The sequence below is a fragment of the Triticum urartu genome, chromosome 4 (genome assembly GCF_003073215.2).
Source record: "Triticum urartu cultivar G1812 chromosome 4, Tu2.1, whole genome shotgun sequence".
Classification (NCBI taxonomy): domain Eukaryota; kingdom Viridiplantae; phylum Streptophyta; class Magnoliopsida; order Poales; family Poaceae; genus Triticum; species Triticum urartu.
Window position 1 is genome coordinate 529,113,852 of NC_053025.1, and position 15,420 is coordinate 529,129,271.

A 15,420-nucleotide genomic window follows, 5' to 3' on the forward strand; every position below is an offset into this window, starting at 1 on the left:
CTAAACCTCCCCTAGTCTTTATTTACTTGCTCTTTACTTTCTGCAATATTACCCAAAAACACCCACAAAGTACTTCCAGTTTCATACTTGTTTCTGGTAAAGCGAACGTCAAGCGTGCGTATAGTTGTATCGGTGGTCGATAGAACTTGAGGGAATATTTGTTCTACCTTTAGCTCCTCGTTGGGTTCGACACTCTTACTTATCGAAAGAGGCTACAATTGATCCCCTATACTTGTGGGTTATCACGAGACTCTCTCAAGCTCGGCTTAATCAAGAGAATTGGTCCGGGCAACGACACAAATATATGGAATGATAACTGGATCCCCAGGGACTTTAAACTTCGACCTGTATGTCCAAAAACTACAAACCCTCCCGAGCTGGTCTCCGAGCTCATAAACCCTATTACAGCTTCTTGGAACCGGGCCATCCTGGATGAGCATTTCTACGCGATGGACATAGAAGCAATCCTGAACATCCCTCTCAGTAATCGAGTCCACGAGGACTTCTGGTCATGGCATTATGCACGGAAGGGCACCTTAACGGTGCGGTCAGCCTACCGGCTCATGTCCTCAATCAAACAGCAAAGAACCGACTGGCTCGAGCACAATGAGGGCCACTCCAATGGCGCAGCGGACAGCAGGTCTTGGGCAAAACTATGGGGTGCTCCGGTCCCTTCCAAGGTCCGTGTTTTTGCTTGGAGGCTCGCTAGAACCTCAATCCCTACAGGAGACGTCCGAAAGCACAGGAAAATGACGGACTCTACGGAATGCTCAATCTGCCATGCAGCGATGGACTCTTGGCGCCACTCTCTCTTCGACTTCCACATGGCACGCTACGTCTGGGCTCTTGCGGACGAATAACTGACAGAGACAGTTATCTCCAACCGGACGGAAGATGCCAGGCTTTGGATGTTTTGGCTGGTGGATACTTTACCTACAGCAGAGTTAGCGCGCGTGCTTGTCATGATGTGGGCAGTTTGGTGGGCGAGAAGACAGGCCATCCACGATAATCAGTTCCAGAGCCCTCTCAGCACTCATGTTTTCATCAATAAATTCATTGCAGAACTTGATCAAATTCCTGAGAAGGCCGCACGTACGAGGGACCCGCATGCAAGGTCCAAGGACCTGCATGTAAGAGACAGGGACCGACATGTAACTAGTGTGGAGGATGAAGGACCCACGAGCAGGACAGGGTGGCTACCACCTGAAGCGCATGCGTACAAAATGAACACGGATGCTGGCTTCTCTAAGATCGGAGACAGCGGGGCTGCTGCTGTGATTTTCCGCGACACTAATGGTAATTATCTCGGGGCATCAGCGATCATCTCAGTTGGCTTAATGGACCCAACCATCTTGGAGGCTCGGGCGTGTAGTGAGGCGCTTTCCCTGGCAAGTGACCTCCACATCCAGTCCGTTTGCGTGGCATCGGATTGCCTGGAAGTCGTAAACCGGATAGAGAATGTCTCTCCCTGCAATTATTTCTCAATCTTGCAAGACATTCAACACCAGAAAAGGCTTTTCAATGATGTAAAATTTATCCATGAGAGTAGGAAGAATAATAGGGAGGCTCATGCTTTGGCGAAGGCAGCAGCCTCTCTACCTCCCGGGCGCCACGTGTGGCTTATTAGCACGCCCGATATCATTTGTATCCCTATGTGTGTGAACTTTTAATAAAGGATGCAGTTTGCTCAAAAAAACTCCATTCGTTTTTATTTACTTTGCATATAATATTTGGCTAAAATCAAACTTTGTAAAGTTCGACCATATTTATATAAAAAAATATAAACATTTATCATAACAAATCTGTATGATGTGAAAGTACATTCAATAATGAATCTAATGATATTGATTGTTATTGTGTATGTTTATATTTTCGTTTATGAACTTTGTCAAACTTTATAAAGTTTGGATTTGACCAAAGCTAATACGCAAACTAAATAAGAACGGAGGATGTACTCCCTTTGTTTAAAAAAAGTGTCTTGTTTTAGTTTAATAAAAAATTGAACTAAAGTTTGTTTACGTTACGCAGAACACCAAGTCACGAGGCCGCCTTCTAACTTAGGCCGCCGCCGCTGCCACTACATCTATCACCACAGCTTTGGTCCTCCTCCCTTCGCCCGGCGACCTCATTGGCGGAGAGAGGAGTGGGGACCCGTCCATTTTTTTGGGGTTAGGTTTTTACTTCTCCGGTGATATCGACGAGGTGGTGGTGACGATGGCTTGTTGGAATAAGGTCTCTCTGGGTTTTCCCTGCCTTGACGACATCCGATCTGACACGACAAACTGTGGGAGTTTATGTCCCCAGATCTGTCGGTTCTCCTCAGATCTTGATAGTTCGTGTGTCTTTCAAGGAGAGCTTATGGCTAGCTGTTTGTGTGACGACTTCGACATCTTCTTATGTGTTGTTCTGTGGCTTGGTCCGTTTTCTCCAAGACTTCGTGTTGATGGTAATGGAACCTAAAAAATAGGTAAGGTTTTGTCTCCCCTCTTACGTCCATTCTCTCGTCAAACCCCACCTCCCCGACCAACGCTGCCGCTGGTAAAGAAATTTTATCCAAGGAAACCGCAGCCACGCAGATTTCCTATTTGTAAATATCCAGCATACTACCGCGCCTTCGCCTTCCACTACGCCGTGATCCCCTCGCCCCTTCTCCTCCCTCGCAATGCGTTGCCAGCCCTCCATGTTGTTTCTCATGGCTGCCCCCAAGTAGCTCCTCCTCTACGAGGGCTCCTCAAGGCCTTGCCCAATTATGTGCTCCTTGGCCACCTGCCATCGAGCTCTTGGTTAGCCTCATCCTTGTCGCCATGGCCAACCCCCTGTTCTCGTTCACCGTCGACGTCCCCTACTCACCTTAGTAGTGCTCCACGTCCGCCTCTGTGACGACATGGATCCTGCATCCGACAAGGAGGAGACGAGGACGAGAAGGCCAACGGGGTCGTGGTGGAGAAGGAGGATGGTGATGTTGACCGGGGTCGAGGCATGATACATCCATTTTGCATCATGATTTCCTACGGTTATTTATAGTGTTTTTACTCAATATAACACTTGTGGAGTAATTCTAATGCCTTTTCTCTTATAATATGCAAGGTTTACATAAAGCGGGAGATTACCAGCAGCTGGAATTCTGGACCTGAAAAAGCTATATCAGAGATACCTATTCTGCACATCTCCAAATGAGTTGAAATTTTATGAAGATTTAATTTTAAATATATAAAAAATATTGGAGAAAAGAAATACCAGAGGGGGCCACCTAGGTGCCCACTAGGCACCATGGTGCGCCTACCCCCCTGGCGCCCTGGTGGGTAGTGGGCCCCCTGGGTAGCCTCCGGTGCCAATCTTCTGGTATATAAGGTAAGTTGCCTAAAAATAAGGGGAGGACTTTCGAGACGGAGCGCCGCCGTCTCGAGGCGGAACTTGGGCAGGAGCAGTTTTGCTCTCCCGTGGAGCGATTCCGCCAAGGATACTTCCCTCCGGGAGGGGAAAATCAAAGCCATCATCGTCACCAACAACCCTCTCATCGTGGGAGGGCCAATCTTCATCAACATCTTCAACATCACCATCTCATATCAAAACTCTAGTTAATCTCTTGTGTTTAATATTTGTATAAAAACCTCATATTGGTACCTGCGGGTGACTAGTAGAGTTGATTACATCTTATAGTTGATGCTAGTTGGTTTATTTGGTTGAAGATCATATGTTCAGATATATTATGCTATACAATAACGCTCTGATCTTGAGCATGAATATGTTTTGTGAGTAGTTATTTTTGTTCTTGATGACATGGGAGAAGTCTTGTCATAAGTAATCATGTGAATTTGATATTTGTTCGATATTTTGATGGTCTGTATGTTGTGATTTCCTTAGTGGTGTTATGTGAACGTCGACTACATGACACTTCATCATCTTTGGGCCTAAGAAAATGCATTGTGTAGTAGTTATTAGATGATGGGTTGCTAGTGTGACAGAAGTTTTAGTCTGACTGATCCGTTAGAACAATATTTGCTAGACCATGAAAATGATATGCACTTGCATGAACGAAATGAGATAGATAAATTATTCTTTGATCAACAACCTATTCTTAAACAAAATTTGCATCTTGAAACTCTAGGAGGTCATCCTTCACCTAAAGGCGATCCTGTGTTTGAATTAAAACAATTGCTTGATACTTTGAAATATGCTTATGTTGATGAAAAGAAGATATATCATGTTATTATTAGTGCTAACCTTACAGAGCATGAAGAAAAAATATTAGTAAAATTTTTGAGGAAGCATCGTGCTGCTATTGGATATACTCTTGATGATCTTAAGGGCGTTAGTCCCACTCTCTGTCAGCACAAGATTAATATAGAATCCGATGCGAAACCAGTTATTGATCATCAACAACGATTGAATCATAATATGAAGGAAGTGGTAAGAACTGAAATACTAAAGCTTCTGGAAGCATGTACAGTCTATCCCATAGCTGACAGTAGATGGGTAAATCTTGTTCATTGTGTTCCAAAGAAAAGAGGCATTACTGTTGTTCACAATGATAAAAATGAATTTATTTTACAAAGAATTATGACTGGCTATAGAATGTTAATTAGTTTTAGAAAATTAAACAAAGCCATCAGAAAAAATCATTACCTTTTGCCTTTTATTAATCAAATGCTAGAAAGATTGTCAAAGCACACACACTTTTGTTTTCTCGATGGATATTCCGGTTTCTCTCAAATACCTGTATCACAACCTTATCAAGAGAAACCACCTTCACTTGTCCTTTTGAAACTTATGCTTATAGACGTATGCCTTTTGGTTTATGCAATGCACCTACTATCTTTCAAAGATGTATGACTGTTATATTCTCTGACTTTTGTGAAAAGGTTGTTGAGGTTTTCATGGATGATTTTTTCGTTTGCGGATCTTCTTTTGATGATTGCTTAAGCAATCTTGTTCGAGTTTTGCAGAGATGTGAACAAACTAATTTTATCTTGAATTGAGAGAATTGTCACTTTATGATGAATGAAGGTATTGTCTTGGGGCATAAAATTTCTGAAATATTCCGCTATGACAGAAAATAAGTAGGAGGGGAGAGTTCAACAGGAAAAGAAAAGAGTGTGTCGTGGGGTGTGATTTTTGTGTTGGGATCGCGTGTTGAAGATACATGACGGATAGTCTGGACAACCATATTTTTTCCTCACATATAGATTGGATTTGAGGAAACTCGAACTGTCCAAACGGTTGAAATTTGAGGAACCCACCGAGCGCCCGTTTGACATCCAAACATAACCAAAATGTATGACGGAAAAATAAGCTTCAAGTTTGAAGACGGCTTTAATCATTTATTTGATTTATTTAAATATATTGTAACCAATAGCAATGCACGGACATTCTTTATAGAAATTATCGTGTGTGGAATAGTTCCGGAATCAAAACCCCGTGTCTTGGCTTTGCAAATTTGTGGTGACCCATTCTGCTCCCTCTGCTCGGTTCGGCGCTATCTCAACGCACGTCCACCAGTTCACCTCCGACCCAACTGCCTGTTGCCCCACGCAACGCGTGTCGTTCATCTCCGCGTACGCATGCACCCTGCCCTGGACCGTCGTCTTCCAGTGATGCGGCCATGCCACCCCTCCCGCTCCTCCCTCCTGTTTCCCGGGGAGGAGGCATGCATGAGGAGATAAAAAGCGCCCCATCCTTCGCGCTTGCTCTTCACAGCTCTCTCTCAATCGCTCCCTGAGGCAGAGCTGTCCCTACGGAAGGCAGCCAGAATAATACGGGAGCTCCTCAACATTTTCGTTCCATGTTGATTGATTGATTCCTTCTAACCGATCGTACCTGTACATGTAACCGGCCGGAGCTCTGTGTCCAAGGCGCCTCCATCTGGTGAGGCCATCTGCACCTCACGGCGCCTAATTGGACGGTATAATAACGGACTTGCAGAGGGTTGATCCCCGATCGATGATGGAGGACGGCCTCGCTCCGCCCGCGCGCCGGGCGCCGATCAAATGCCCCGCCGTCGCCGCCGCCGAGGTAACGAACCAGAGCTCTCTTGATCGGCGCATGCATTTTCGTCTTGCGGCTCGCGGCGTTTTTCACGGAACGGCGGGGAATGGTTCAGGACGTGGAGCAGCTGCCCACCCCGACGGTGACCTCCCAGGAGTTCCTCCAGTTCAAGAGGAAGGCCACCATGATCGTGGAGGAGTACTTCTCCACGGACGACGTGGCCGCCACGGCGAGCGAGCTGCGGGAGCTGCGCGTGCCCTGCTACCACTACTACTTCGTCAAGAAGCTCGTCTCGGTGGCCATGGACCGCCACGACAGGGAGAAGGAGATGGCGGCCGTGCTCCTCTCCTCGCTCTACGGCGACGTCATCGACCGCCCGCAGGTCTACAAGGGCTTCTGCAAGCTCGCCGAGGCCTGCGACGACCTCTCCGTCGACACGCCCGACGCCGTCGACATCCTCGCCGTCTTCGTCGCCCGCGCCATCGTCGACGACATACTGCCCCCGGCGTTCCTGGCGAAGCAGCTGCCGTGCCTGCCCGACGGCTGCAAGGGCGCCGAGGTCATCCGCAGGGCGGAGAAGAGCTACCTGTCCGTGCCGCACCACGGGGAGATCATCCTGCAGAGGTGGGGCGGCATCAAGAACATCACCGTGGAGGAGGCCAAGGCCAGGATCGCCGACATCCTGGAGGAGTACCTCGCCGCCGGCGACACGGCCGAGGCCTTCCGGTGCATCAGGGAACTCAACATCCCCTTCTTCCACCACGACGTCGTCAAGCGGGCGCTCGTTCTCGCCATCGAGCGCGGCGGCGCGGTCGAGGGCCACATCCTGGACCTCCTCAAGTCGGCGTCGGACCAAGGTGTCATCAACGAGAGTCAGATCATCAAAGGCTTCAACCGTATGATCGACTCTGTTGACGACTTGACGCTCGACGTGCCAAACGCGAGGTGTCTCCTGAAATCCATAATCCTGAAGGCTTCGTCGGAGGGCTGGCTGTGCGAGTCGTCCCTGAAACCGTTGGGGTCGGAGCCGAAGAAGGTCGTCGAGGACGACCCCGCCGTCAAGAGGTTCAAGGCGAAGGCCGTGGCGAGCATACACGAGTACTTCTTGACAGGGGACATCATCGAGTCGGTGAGCCGGCTGGAGGCTGAGAACAGCTCGTGCTCCTGCTTTTTCAACGCCATCTTCGTCAAGAAGCTCATCAGCTTCGCCATGGACCGGAAGAACCGCGAGAAAGAGATGGCCTCCGTGCTGCTGTCCTCGATCTGCATGCCGCCGGAGCACGTCGTCGCAGGGTTCCACCTCCTGGTCGACTGCGCCGAGGACGCCGCGCTGGACAACCCCGCCATCGTCGAGGACCTGACCATGTTCTTTGCCAGGTCAGTGGTCGACGAGGTTATAGCGCCGTCGGACTTGGAGGCGGTGGAGGAGGAGGCCGGCCGCCGCAAGGCCGCGGGCTCCCCCGGGATGCTGGCTCTGCGCAACGCCCACGCCATGCTCGGAGCAAAGCTCTCCGCGGAGCGGATCCTGCGGTGCTGGGGCGGTGGTGGCACCGGGAAGGCCGGGTGGGAGCTGAGCGAGGTGAAGGACAAGATCGGCAAGCTGCTGCAGGAGTACGACAGCGGCGGCGGCGTCCGGGAGGCGTGCCGGTGCATCAAGGAGCTCGGGATGCCGTTCTTCCACCACGAGGTGGTGAAGAAGGCGCTGGTGGCGATCATCGAGAAGCGGGGCAAGGACGAGCGCCTCTGGGGCCTGCTCAGCGAGTGCTACGGCCGCGGCCTGATCACGCCGAACCAGATGACCAAGGGCTTCCAGAGGGTCGCCGACTGCGTCGACGACCTCGCGCTCGACGTGCCGGACGCCGGGAAGCAGCTCGGCTGCTACGTCGAGCGCGCCAAGAAGGCGGGGTGGCTGGACGCGTCCTTCTCCGCTGCCAAGCCGGGGCAGGCACCGGTCCCGGATGGCATTGCCGTATGTTCGTGAGCACCGGTTACATGCAAACACACTAGTGACATTCCAGGGGAGCTCGTTGGGTTTGCAACAACTTTACGCCATTATATTACGTGTATGTATGATCTGCAGGTATGAGAGAAGACGGTCGATTATGAGTATATAAGGCTCGCACAGGAAATGTGCTATAGGATAGGGAGTATGATCTTCCAAAGTAGGAGGTTTTCATGGCGTTTAGCGCGGAGGATTTGTGCATTGAAGAGTTTGTTTTTGCCATTGTTTTTCTCCTACACTGTCCTGTGGTGTTTTTATCTGGTCAACTGCTCGTTGAGGAAATTACAATGTTACTCCTTATCAATGTATCACACATTTCTCTAGTATATTCCATTTTTTGTTTCCATTTTATTTTCAGTTTTCCTTTCCTTTTTTTAGAGTTGTTGCTTTTTAATCTGCCTGGTTTAGTGTACGGTTTTTCTTAAAACTTATGAACATTTTTAAATACATGTTAACATTTTTTCAAATACACATTGAACACTTTTTAATACATTCTTAATATGCTACTTTTTTCATGAATATTTTCGAAAACATGTGAACATTTATTTAGTGTAACGAACAATTGTTTAAATGGTACGATTTTTTATATGGCATGATTATTTTAAAATGTCAATCATTTTTTGAAAAATCAAATGGTATTTTTTTGAATGGTATGAACTCTTTTGAAGATATGTGAACAAAATTTTACATTGCACGAAGATTTCAAAAAACAATTGTAACGTCTGAACATTTTCTTTTATGAATTGTACCCACATTTTTTCTAAATTTGGTGAATAATATTTTTACATTTCATGAATATTTTTAAAACATAATGAACATTCTCAAAACTAAGTAAAATGTTTTTTCATTGATGTAAAGAGAATAGGACGGAAACTAAAACACACGATAGTATATATATTAAAACATTTCAGAGGTGCAAATATAATTATAATAATATAAAATACTTGTAAAATAGGACGTAACATGTGGTTCAGCATGGATTCGGCTTGCCTGCTCCCTTTCCGTGCTCCCACTTCATCCTATGGTTATCTTTTTTTTCTTTTTCCTTTCTAATCTAATCATCTTCCCCCTGATTTTAAAGGGGTGGGGCCAGGCCTTATTTTGTTTCAATCAAATCAAGTCACTTATGCAGGAGCACGGATGAGCACACGCGCGGGGAGCAGGCAAGTCTCATCCGGTTCAGCATGACAAAAAAACCTGCTAGAGGCGTGTGGTTCTTCCTGCAATGGGCCTGGAACTTTTGGAAGACCGCTTGAAGCGACCCCAACATTTTCTATCTTGTTGCAACCCATATATAGACGCGCCCTCATTTCAGAGAACTCCTAGTCGGCGCTTATGTCGCCGATTGAAAAAGCAGCTCTCGTGGGGAGTCTCTGTGTGCCGCAGCCCAGTGAACTGGCTCGCTTGCTCGCCCGCCGCTCGCTCGGTCGCTTCGAAACTGCTCTCTCGGAAACGCTCGCTCAGTCGATTTGAACCGCTCACTCGGCCTTGCTCCATTTTTTCAGCTCATCTTATATCTATCACACAAAAATACATAGCCGCATCTGAAAACAGTCTGCGGACTTGAAAACTGTTCGTGAATTTGAAAAAAGTTCGCGCACTAAAAAACATTAGTGCATTTGAAAAATATTTACGGATCTAAAAAGAGGTTCACGAATTTTAAAGAAGTTCACGGATTTAAAAAAATCCGGCATCTGAAGAAGTTCATGAGTTAAAAAAACGCATCTGTAAAAAGTTTGGGGATTTAAAAAACTTTTGCAGATTTTAAAAAAAGTTCATGAATTGGAAAAGATCGTTTATTTGAAAAAAATATATGTATTTGAAAAAAGTCCATGGATTTTCAGAAAATTGTGCATCTGAAAAAATTTCATGAATTTGATTTTTTTAAGTATTTCGAAAAAGAAGTTCACAACTTCATAAAAAGTTCATGGATTTTGGAAAAAGTTGGTTGATCTGAAAAACAATAAATAAATAAAAATTTCATGAAGTTTGAATAATAATTGCAAATTTGAATAAAAAATCACGAATTAGGAAAAGTTTCTCGGATCTGAAAAACATTAACACATTTAAATAAGTGTTCGTGAATTTGAAAAATATAAGTTCACATTTTTATGGGAAATGATAAAAGTAAACAAGAAATAAGAAAATGAAAACTAAAGTAAGGAAAAACCAAAAACCAAGACAAACCCGGGTAAAAACAAGAAAAATGGAAAACAAAAAAGGGCTGAAAGATTTTAGAAACATCCTTGGAATCTTCCCATAATTATACACTAAGCTACCGACGGGATCGACCAAATAGAAGCTTAGACCGGTCGGCCCGTTAACAAACGAAAGGATCGAGGGAGTGTGCGCCAACTAGGGAAATGCCCTATATTCCATGTTGTAAACGGGAGCAACTAGTTGACGAACGCTCATTTGGAAGCCTCGCAACGATCACTTGCGGGTGACCCGCTCTTAGCCACTGCCACGTGTCGTGTTCTGGATGTTTCCTTCGGATTTTATTTTATTTTTATTTTTCGTACGCGTTTTCGACTTTTAGATTGGTTTTTTTCGGGGTTTTCGACTTTTTTGTTTTCCACCACTCTTTCTTAGCTTCTGGAACAAAAACAAGTCAAAAAAATGCGCAAAAAATGTGCTTTCTTTTTTTTCGGCGAGAGGCACGGTTTTCCTTTCCTTGAGAGGCATGGTTTTACTTTCGCGAGAGACACGGTCGTGCCACTCGGAAACGGAAAAAAGACAAATTTCCATTTTTTTCGCGAGAGGCACGGCCGTGCCTCTCGGAAACGGAAAAAAAACGCGTTTTCTGTTTTTTTCCTTCCACGAGAGGCACGGCCGTGCCTCTCGAAAACGGAAAAACATGTTTTTGTTTTTTCTTCAGCGAGAGGCGCAGTTGTTCTTTCACGAGAAGCACGGCCGCGCCTTTTTCGGAAAGGAAAAAAACCGTGCTTCCGATTTAGTATTTTCATCATGTTTTTTTCCGTGAAAAAAGTTCGTCAAAACCTAACAACATACAATCTTATTTTGAAGATCTCAACGCGAGGAATCCAACGGTGAAAACATTGACATTTGGACGAACCAATAAAACGTTTTGAATAAACGAATCTAGGAAAAAATGGAAAACTCCAAGTTACGACTAAACCCTAAACCCTAAACCTAATTGGCCACTTGTCACAACCTAGAAAGATAGGGGTGATCTTTGCAAGGAGTATTTCTCAATTAGTGATTTCGGCTGTAAGCGTCATATAGGATTCACACTCATTTTGGGTCTTAAGTGCCGATTAGGAGCTCCTCAAGGGCTCTTCACCAAACAAAAAAACACGCTACGCACTACTGGACCACGGGCCCATTCTACTACCTCAGCCTAAATCCTTAAATCCTTCTGCTAGCCCAAACTGGACAGTAATCCGCGCAAATGTTATATCTCACTATATAGCGACTGTAGCATCCGTCTCGCATGAAGCGCATGCATATGGACCAGCCCAATAGCCCAGGTCGGTCGCTAGGTCGACATACTGGTTTGGTCTTCTTCTTCTTTTTTTTTTTGGGGGGGGGGGGGGGGGTCTTTTATTTTTGGATTTTGTTTGTTTCTTCATCGGTTTTATTTGGTTGCCTGTTTTTCTGTGTTTTGTCACAGGTCTTCTTTGTTTCACTGTATCTTTTCTTCTTCTTTTCTATGTTTTTCTTTGTTTCTTTCTTGGTTCACTGGTTTTCCTTTTGCATTTCTTCTTTGTTTTCTTATTTTCTTCAATATTTCTGTGTTTCTCTCTTGGTTTCACCGCTTTCATTCTTTTGCATTTTTTTTCATTTTATTGTTTTCTTTTCTTTGTTTTCTTTTTTGGATTTTATTGTTTGTCTTAGTTTATTTGCCGATTTTTATTGGTTTCTTTTATCACACATTTCTACTTTTTAAAGTACAGAATGTACATTTTTAGTGTAAACATGAGACTTTTTTTGATACACGTTGAACAATTTTCAAATAGAAAATGCACATTTTTTCTTCAATCCATGTTTTGAACACTTTTTTTTGAATACATGGTGAAAGAATTTAAATACACATTGAACACTTTTTATGGTACTAATAACTAATTTTCAAAAAATACGCAAACATTTTTTTACATTGTATATATATTTTAAAAATATTTTCAGTACACAATATATATTTTTAGTGTCCTTGTGAAACATTTTTTGATATACATTAAACATTTTCAGATACATGATGCACAGTGTTCTTTTGAATATGTCTTTTGAAAACTTTTTTGAATACATGATCAACATATTTTCGAATACATGTTGAACATTTTTATGGTAATAAAAATTTTCAAACTACACAAACATTTGCTTACATTCTATAAAATAATTTAAATATCTTCTGTACAAAATATATACTTTCAGTGTACACATGAAACATTTTTGATACATGTTGAACATTTTTCAAATACATGATGTACATCTTTTTAGTATATGTTTTGAATACTTTTATGAATACATGATCAACACTGGTCCAAATACATGTTGAACAATTATTTATGGTATTATTTTTTTGTGTAAATGCAAAAAAATTAACATTGTACGCACATTTTCTTAAATTCCACATACATTATTTTGAAATGCAAGAATGTTTTTCAAAATCTTGCGTACATTTTTTTATGGGACGAAACATTTTTTTACATTGCGTACCTGATTTTTTAAAATAAAACTTCATATACAATATTTTGAAACGCAGGAACATTTTTCATTGTCAATAGCATTTTTTCTGGATGCTTTCAACAATTTTTTAGTTATGCTCACATTTCATTTATGCTGTGTTAACATTTTTTTTCAAATTAGTGGTTTTAATTTTAAATATAAATTAATTATTTAAAGATGTATCAAATTAAAATATAAAAAATGAAATTAGCGCAACATCAGCTTGATAAAGCCACATTCCTACAGGGCCGACCCAGCATCGGCTCCTATAAGCGAGGCGGAGCCCCCCCCAATGCATGGAGACACGCAGGCAAGGTTGGACCAGCCCCACTGCCCCAGAACATGGCAAACTGTGTATGTTAAAGTGGTCGGCTTTGCCTAGGATACCGTGCCTGATTCGAGCCTCAGACATTTTTTTTTAGCATCAGTTCAGACACAAGCGCTCATATACACGCGCATACACTCACCTCTATGAACGCACGCATGCACACCCTACCCCTATGAGCATCTCCGAAAGACTGAGCCGGCATACCATCTAACCAACTCAACTACGGGTTGATTCGCAGCCTCAGACATTCAAAACGAAGAACATAAGACAAAACGATTTTGACTCCATCTACGCATGCATGATAGCGTGGCGTGTGCTAGAAGGTGGTGCATGCATCAACGTGGGCTGACGACATTTTCTGCGAGAGGACATGTGGTCTGACATGTGACCACCACGCGACGCAGTGGCCCGGAGACATGCTCAAAACATGCCATACCACTCCCTAGTCAACTCAACCGCGTTAGAAAAATGATTATGAAATTCACCGTGGGCCTTACGCTTACAGGAAAAAACGTACTCTAGTTCATAAATACTCTAAGTTGTACTAAATCAGCGACGAGTAATATAAAACGAAAAAAGTACTCTCATAGTGATCTAAACGTTTTTATATTTTTTTTACTGAGGGAGTATGATTCAGTGACCCGCAAAAAAAAAGTATGATTCAGTGAAAATAGGTGTAGTTATTTCTGCATAAACTTGCTCGCTTTTTTTTACAGAAAAGCGAGAGACCGAAGCACCGACTATATACTCGAACAAAATAAAAAGAAGAGAAAAATGCCGAAGCACCTGAGAGCACGGCGCTTGGCCTCTCGCTGCTCCCCCGGCCAGTCGATCTCCCCTGGATCGCCCGCGTCTCGCGGCTGGATCCGAGCAAAGGGCCAAAGCCAGCTGCTGATGGGTGCTCCTGCGCGTGGCAACAAAGGAAGCACAGCTCATCTCCTAAACGCCAAAGGAAGCCATCAGCAGAGGCATCTTCGTGCTGTGATCACTGATCGGTGATCCAAGCCTTCTCTCCACGCATAACTTTGCTTGAGTTTCTTTGCTGCCGAAGACTTTCCTTGTTGAAGAAAAATATCTTAGCGCAACTCTAACTGGAGCGACCAAACGGACGCGCATTTTATATGTTTTTTGTCCGCTTAAATTGGCTGAGCGGACATCTATGTCTGTTTTTTCGTTTAGGTCGGTGCATGCACCTAATACTGGTCCGACATAATTTTTTGCGCGCGGACTTAAGAGAAAAACCACACAAACACATCCAGACTCAACATAATTAAACATTAAACGCCGGCCAAAGACCACTTAAACATTTAAAAAAAGCCTGCGCTCCGCGCGCTGCCTTAGGCGGTGGCGTCCACCCCGTGCCGGTGAGGTCCATTAACTCTCGTGGCGGGCCAACCTAGGGGAATGCCGCCTCCCAGGCCCATGCCGCATCCTGCGCCGGATGCGTCCACGGCTGCACTGCTGCCCCGCGGCGGGCGCGCTCCTCCTCCTCCCGTGCCCAGCGGCTTTCTAGCTCCATCCATCGCTCGTCGGCGGCGCACTCCTCCGCCAGCGCTCGCGCCCTTCATTGTTAGAGGTATGCTGCCTCCTGCTCCGGCGTCGTGCCGAGCCACAAGGACCACTAGTACCACTCCGGCTCGGACTTCGTGGCCGTCGGTGGGGGAATGACGCAGTCACCGGGCACGGACATCGCAAGGGCCTCCTCCAGGCCCTCCCAGTGTGCGTCCTCGTCACACCTGCTCTCCTCCAGAACGTGTTGCAGTGCCGCCTCCAACGCACCCTGGTAGGTCACCTCCGCCTCCTCCTCCTCTAGCTTGACCTCCGGGGGCGGCGGTGGGACGGCGTGGTTGAGCTGCACGCCGCGGCGGCGCTCCTCCTTGTGCTCCATCATGAACCAGATCTTCCAGTTGGGAGAGTCCGACACGTACGGAGGGAGTCGCCGCTGCTCCGACGTCAGAAGCTCGCGGCACCTGCGCACTTCCACGGCGTGCGCCCGTGCCAACTATGGCACCCGTGGCACCGGGATGCGGTGCAGGTCCAGATGCTAACCATGGGGCATGTTGACATCCGAATAGGGCAGCGTCTGCCTGTATTGCCGGTGCCACCTTGCCTGGTGCACCGGGATGTACAACCGCCCCCTTTCCCGCGGCAGTGCTCCGCGTCGAGGAGGTGGCGGTGGCATTCGGGACGAGCTGGCGTCGGGGGTGAACTTCCCTTGCCCTTGCTGAAGAACCACATGGCAAGCTAGGGTTTCGCTGTCGCTGGCGAGGGAGCAAGCTTGGCTAGATGTGGACGAGAAGCGGATGAGGCCGCCCCCTCCGCACACTTGCATTAAAAAGGACGGCGATCCACACCTTCCACACACTGCCAGGCAGGCTAGAGGTAGGTGGTCGTGCTTAATATGACCCCTGGCGGTGGT

The 15,420-nt window shown here is 45.8% G+C and overlaps 1 protein-coding gene across 1 annotated transcript; it reads left to right on the forward strand.

Moving 5' to 3' along the window:
• The first annotated feature begins 449 nt into the window (after positions 1 to 449).
• On the forward strand, positions 450 to 8,224 carry LOC125554844 (MA3 DOMAIN-CONTAINING TRANSLATION REGULATORY FACTOR 2-like). The gene is given in 4 exon segments (XM_048718244.1): positions 450 to 680; positions 5,853 to 5,936; positions 5,938 to 6,012; positions 6,101 to 8,224. Coding segments are annotated over 4 exon segments (2,256 nt in total). The 3' UTR covers positions 7,967 to 8,224.
• The last annotated feature ends 7,196 nt before the right edge of the window (positions 8,225 to 15,420 follow it).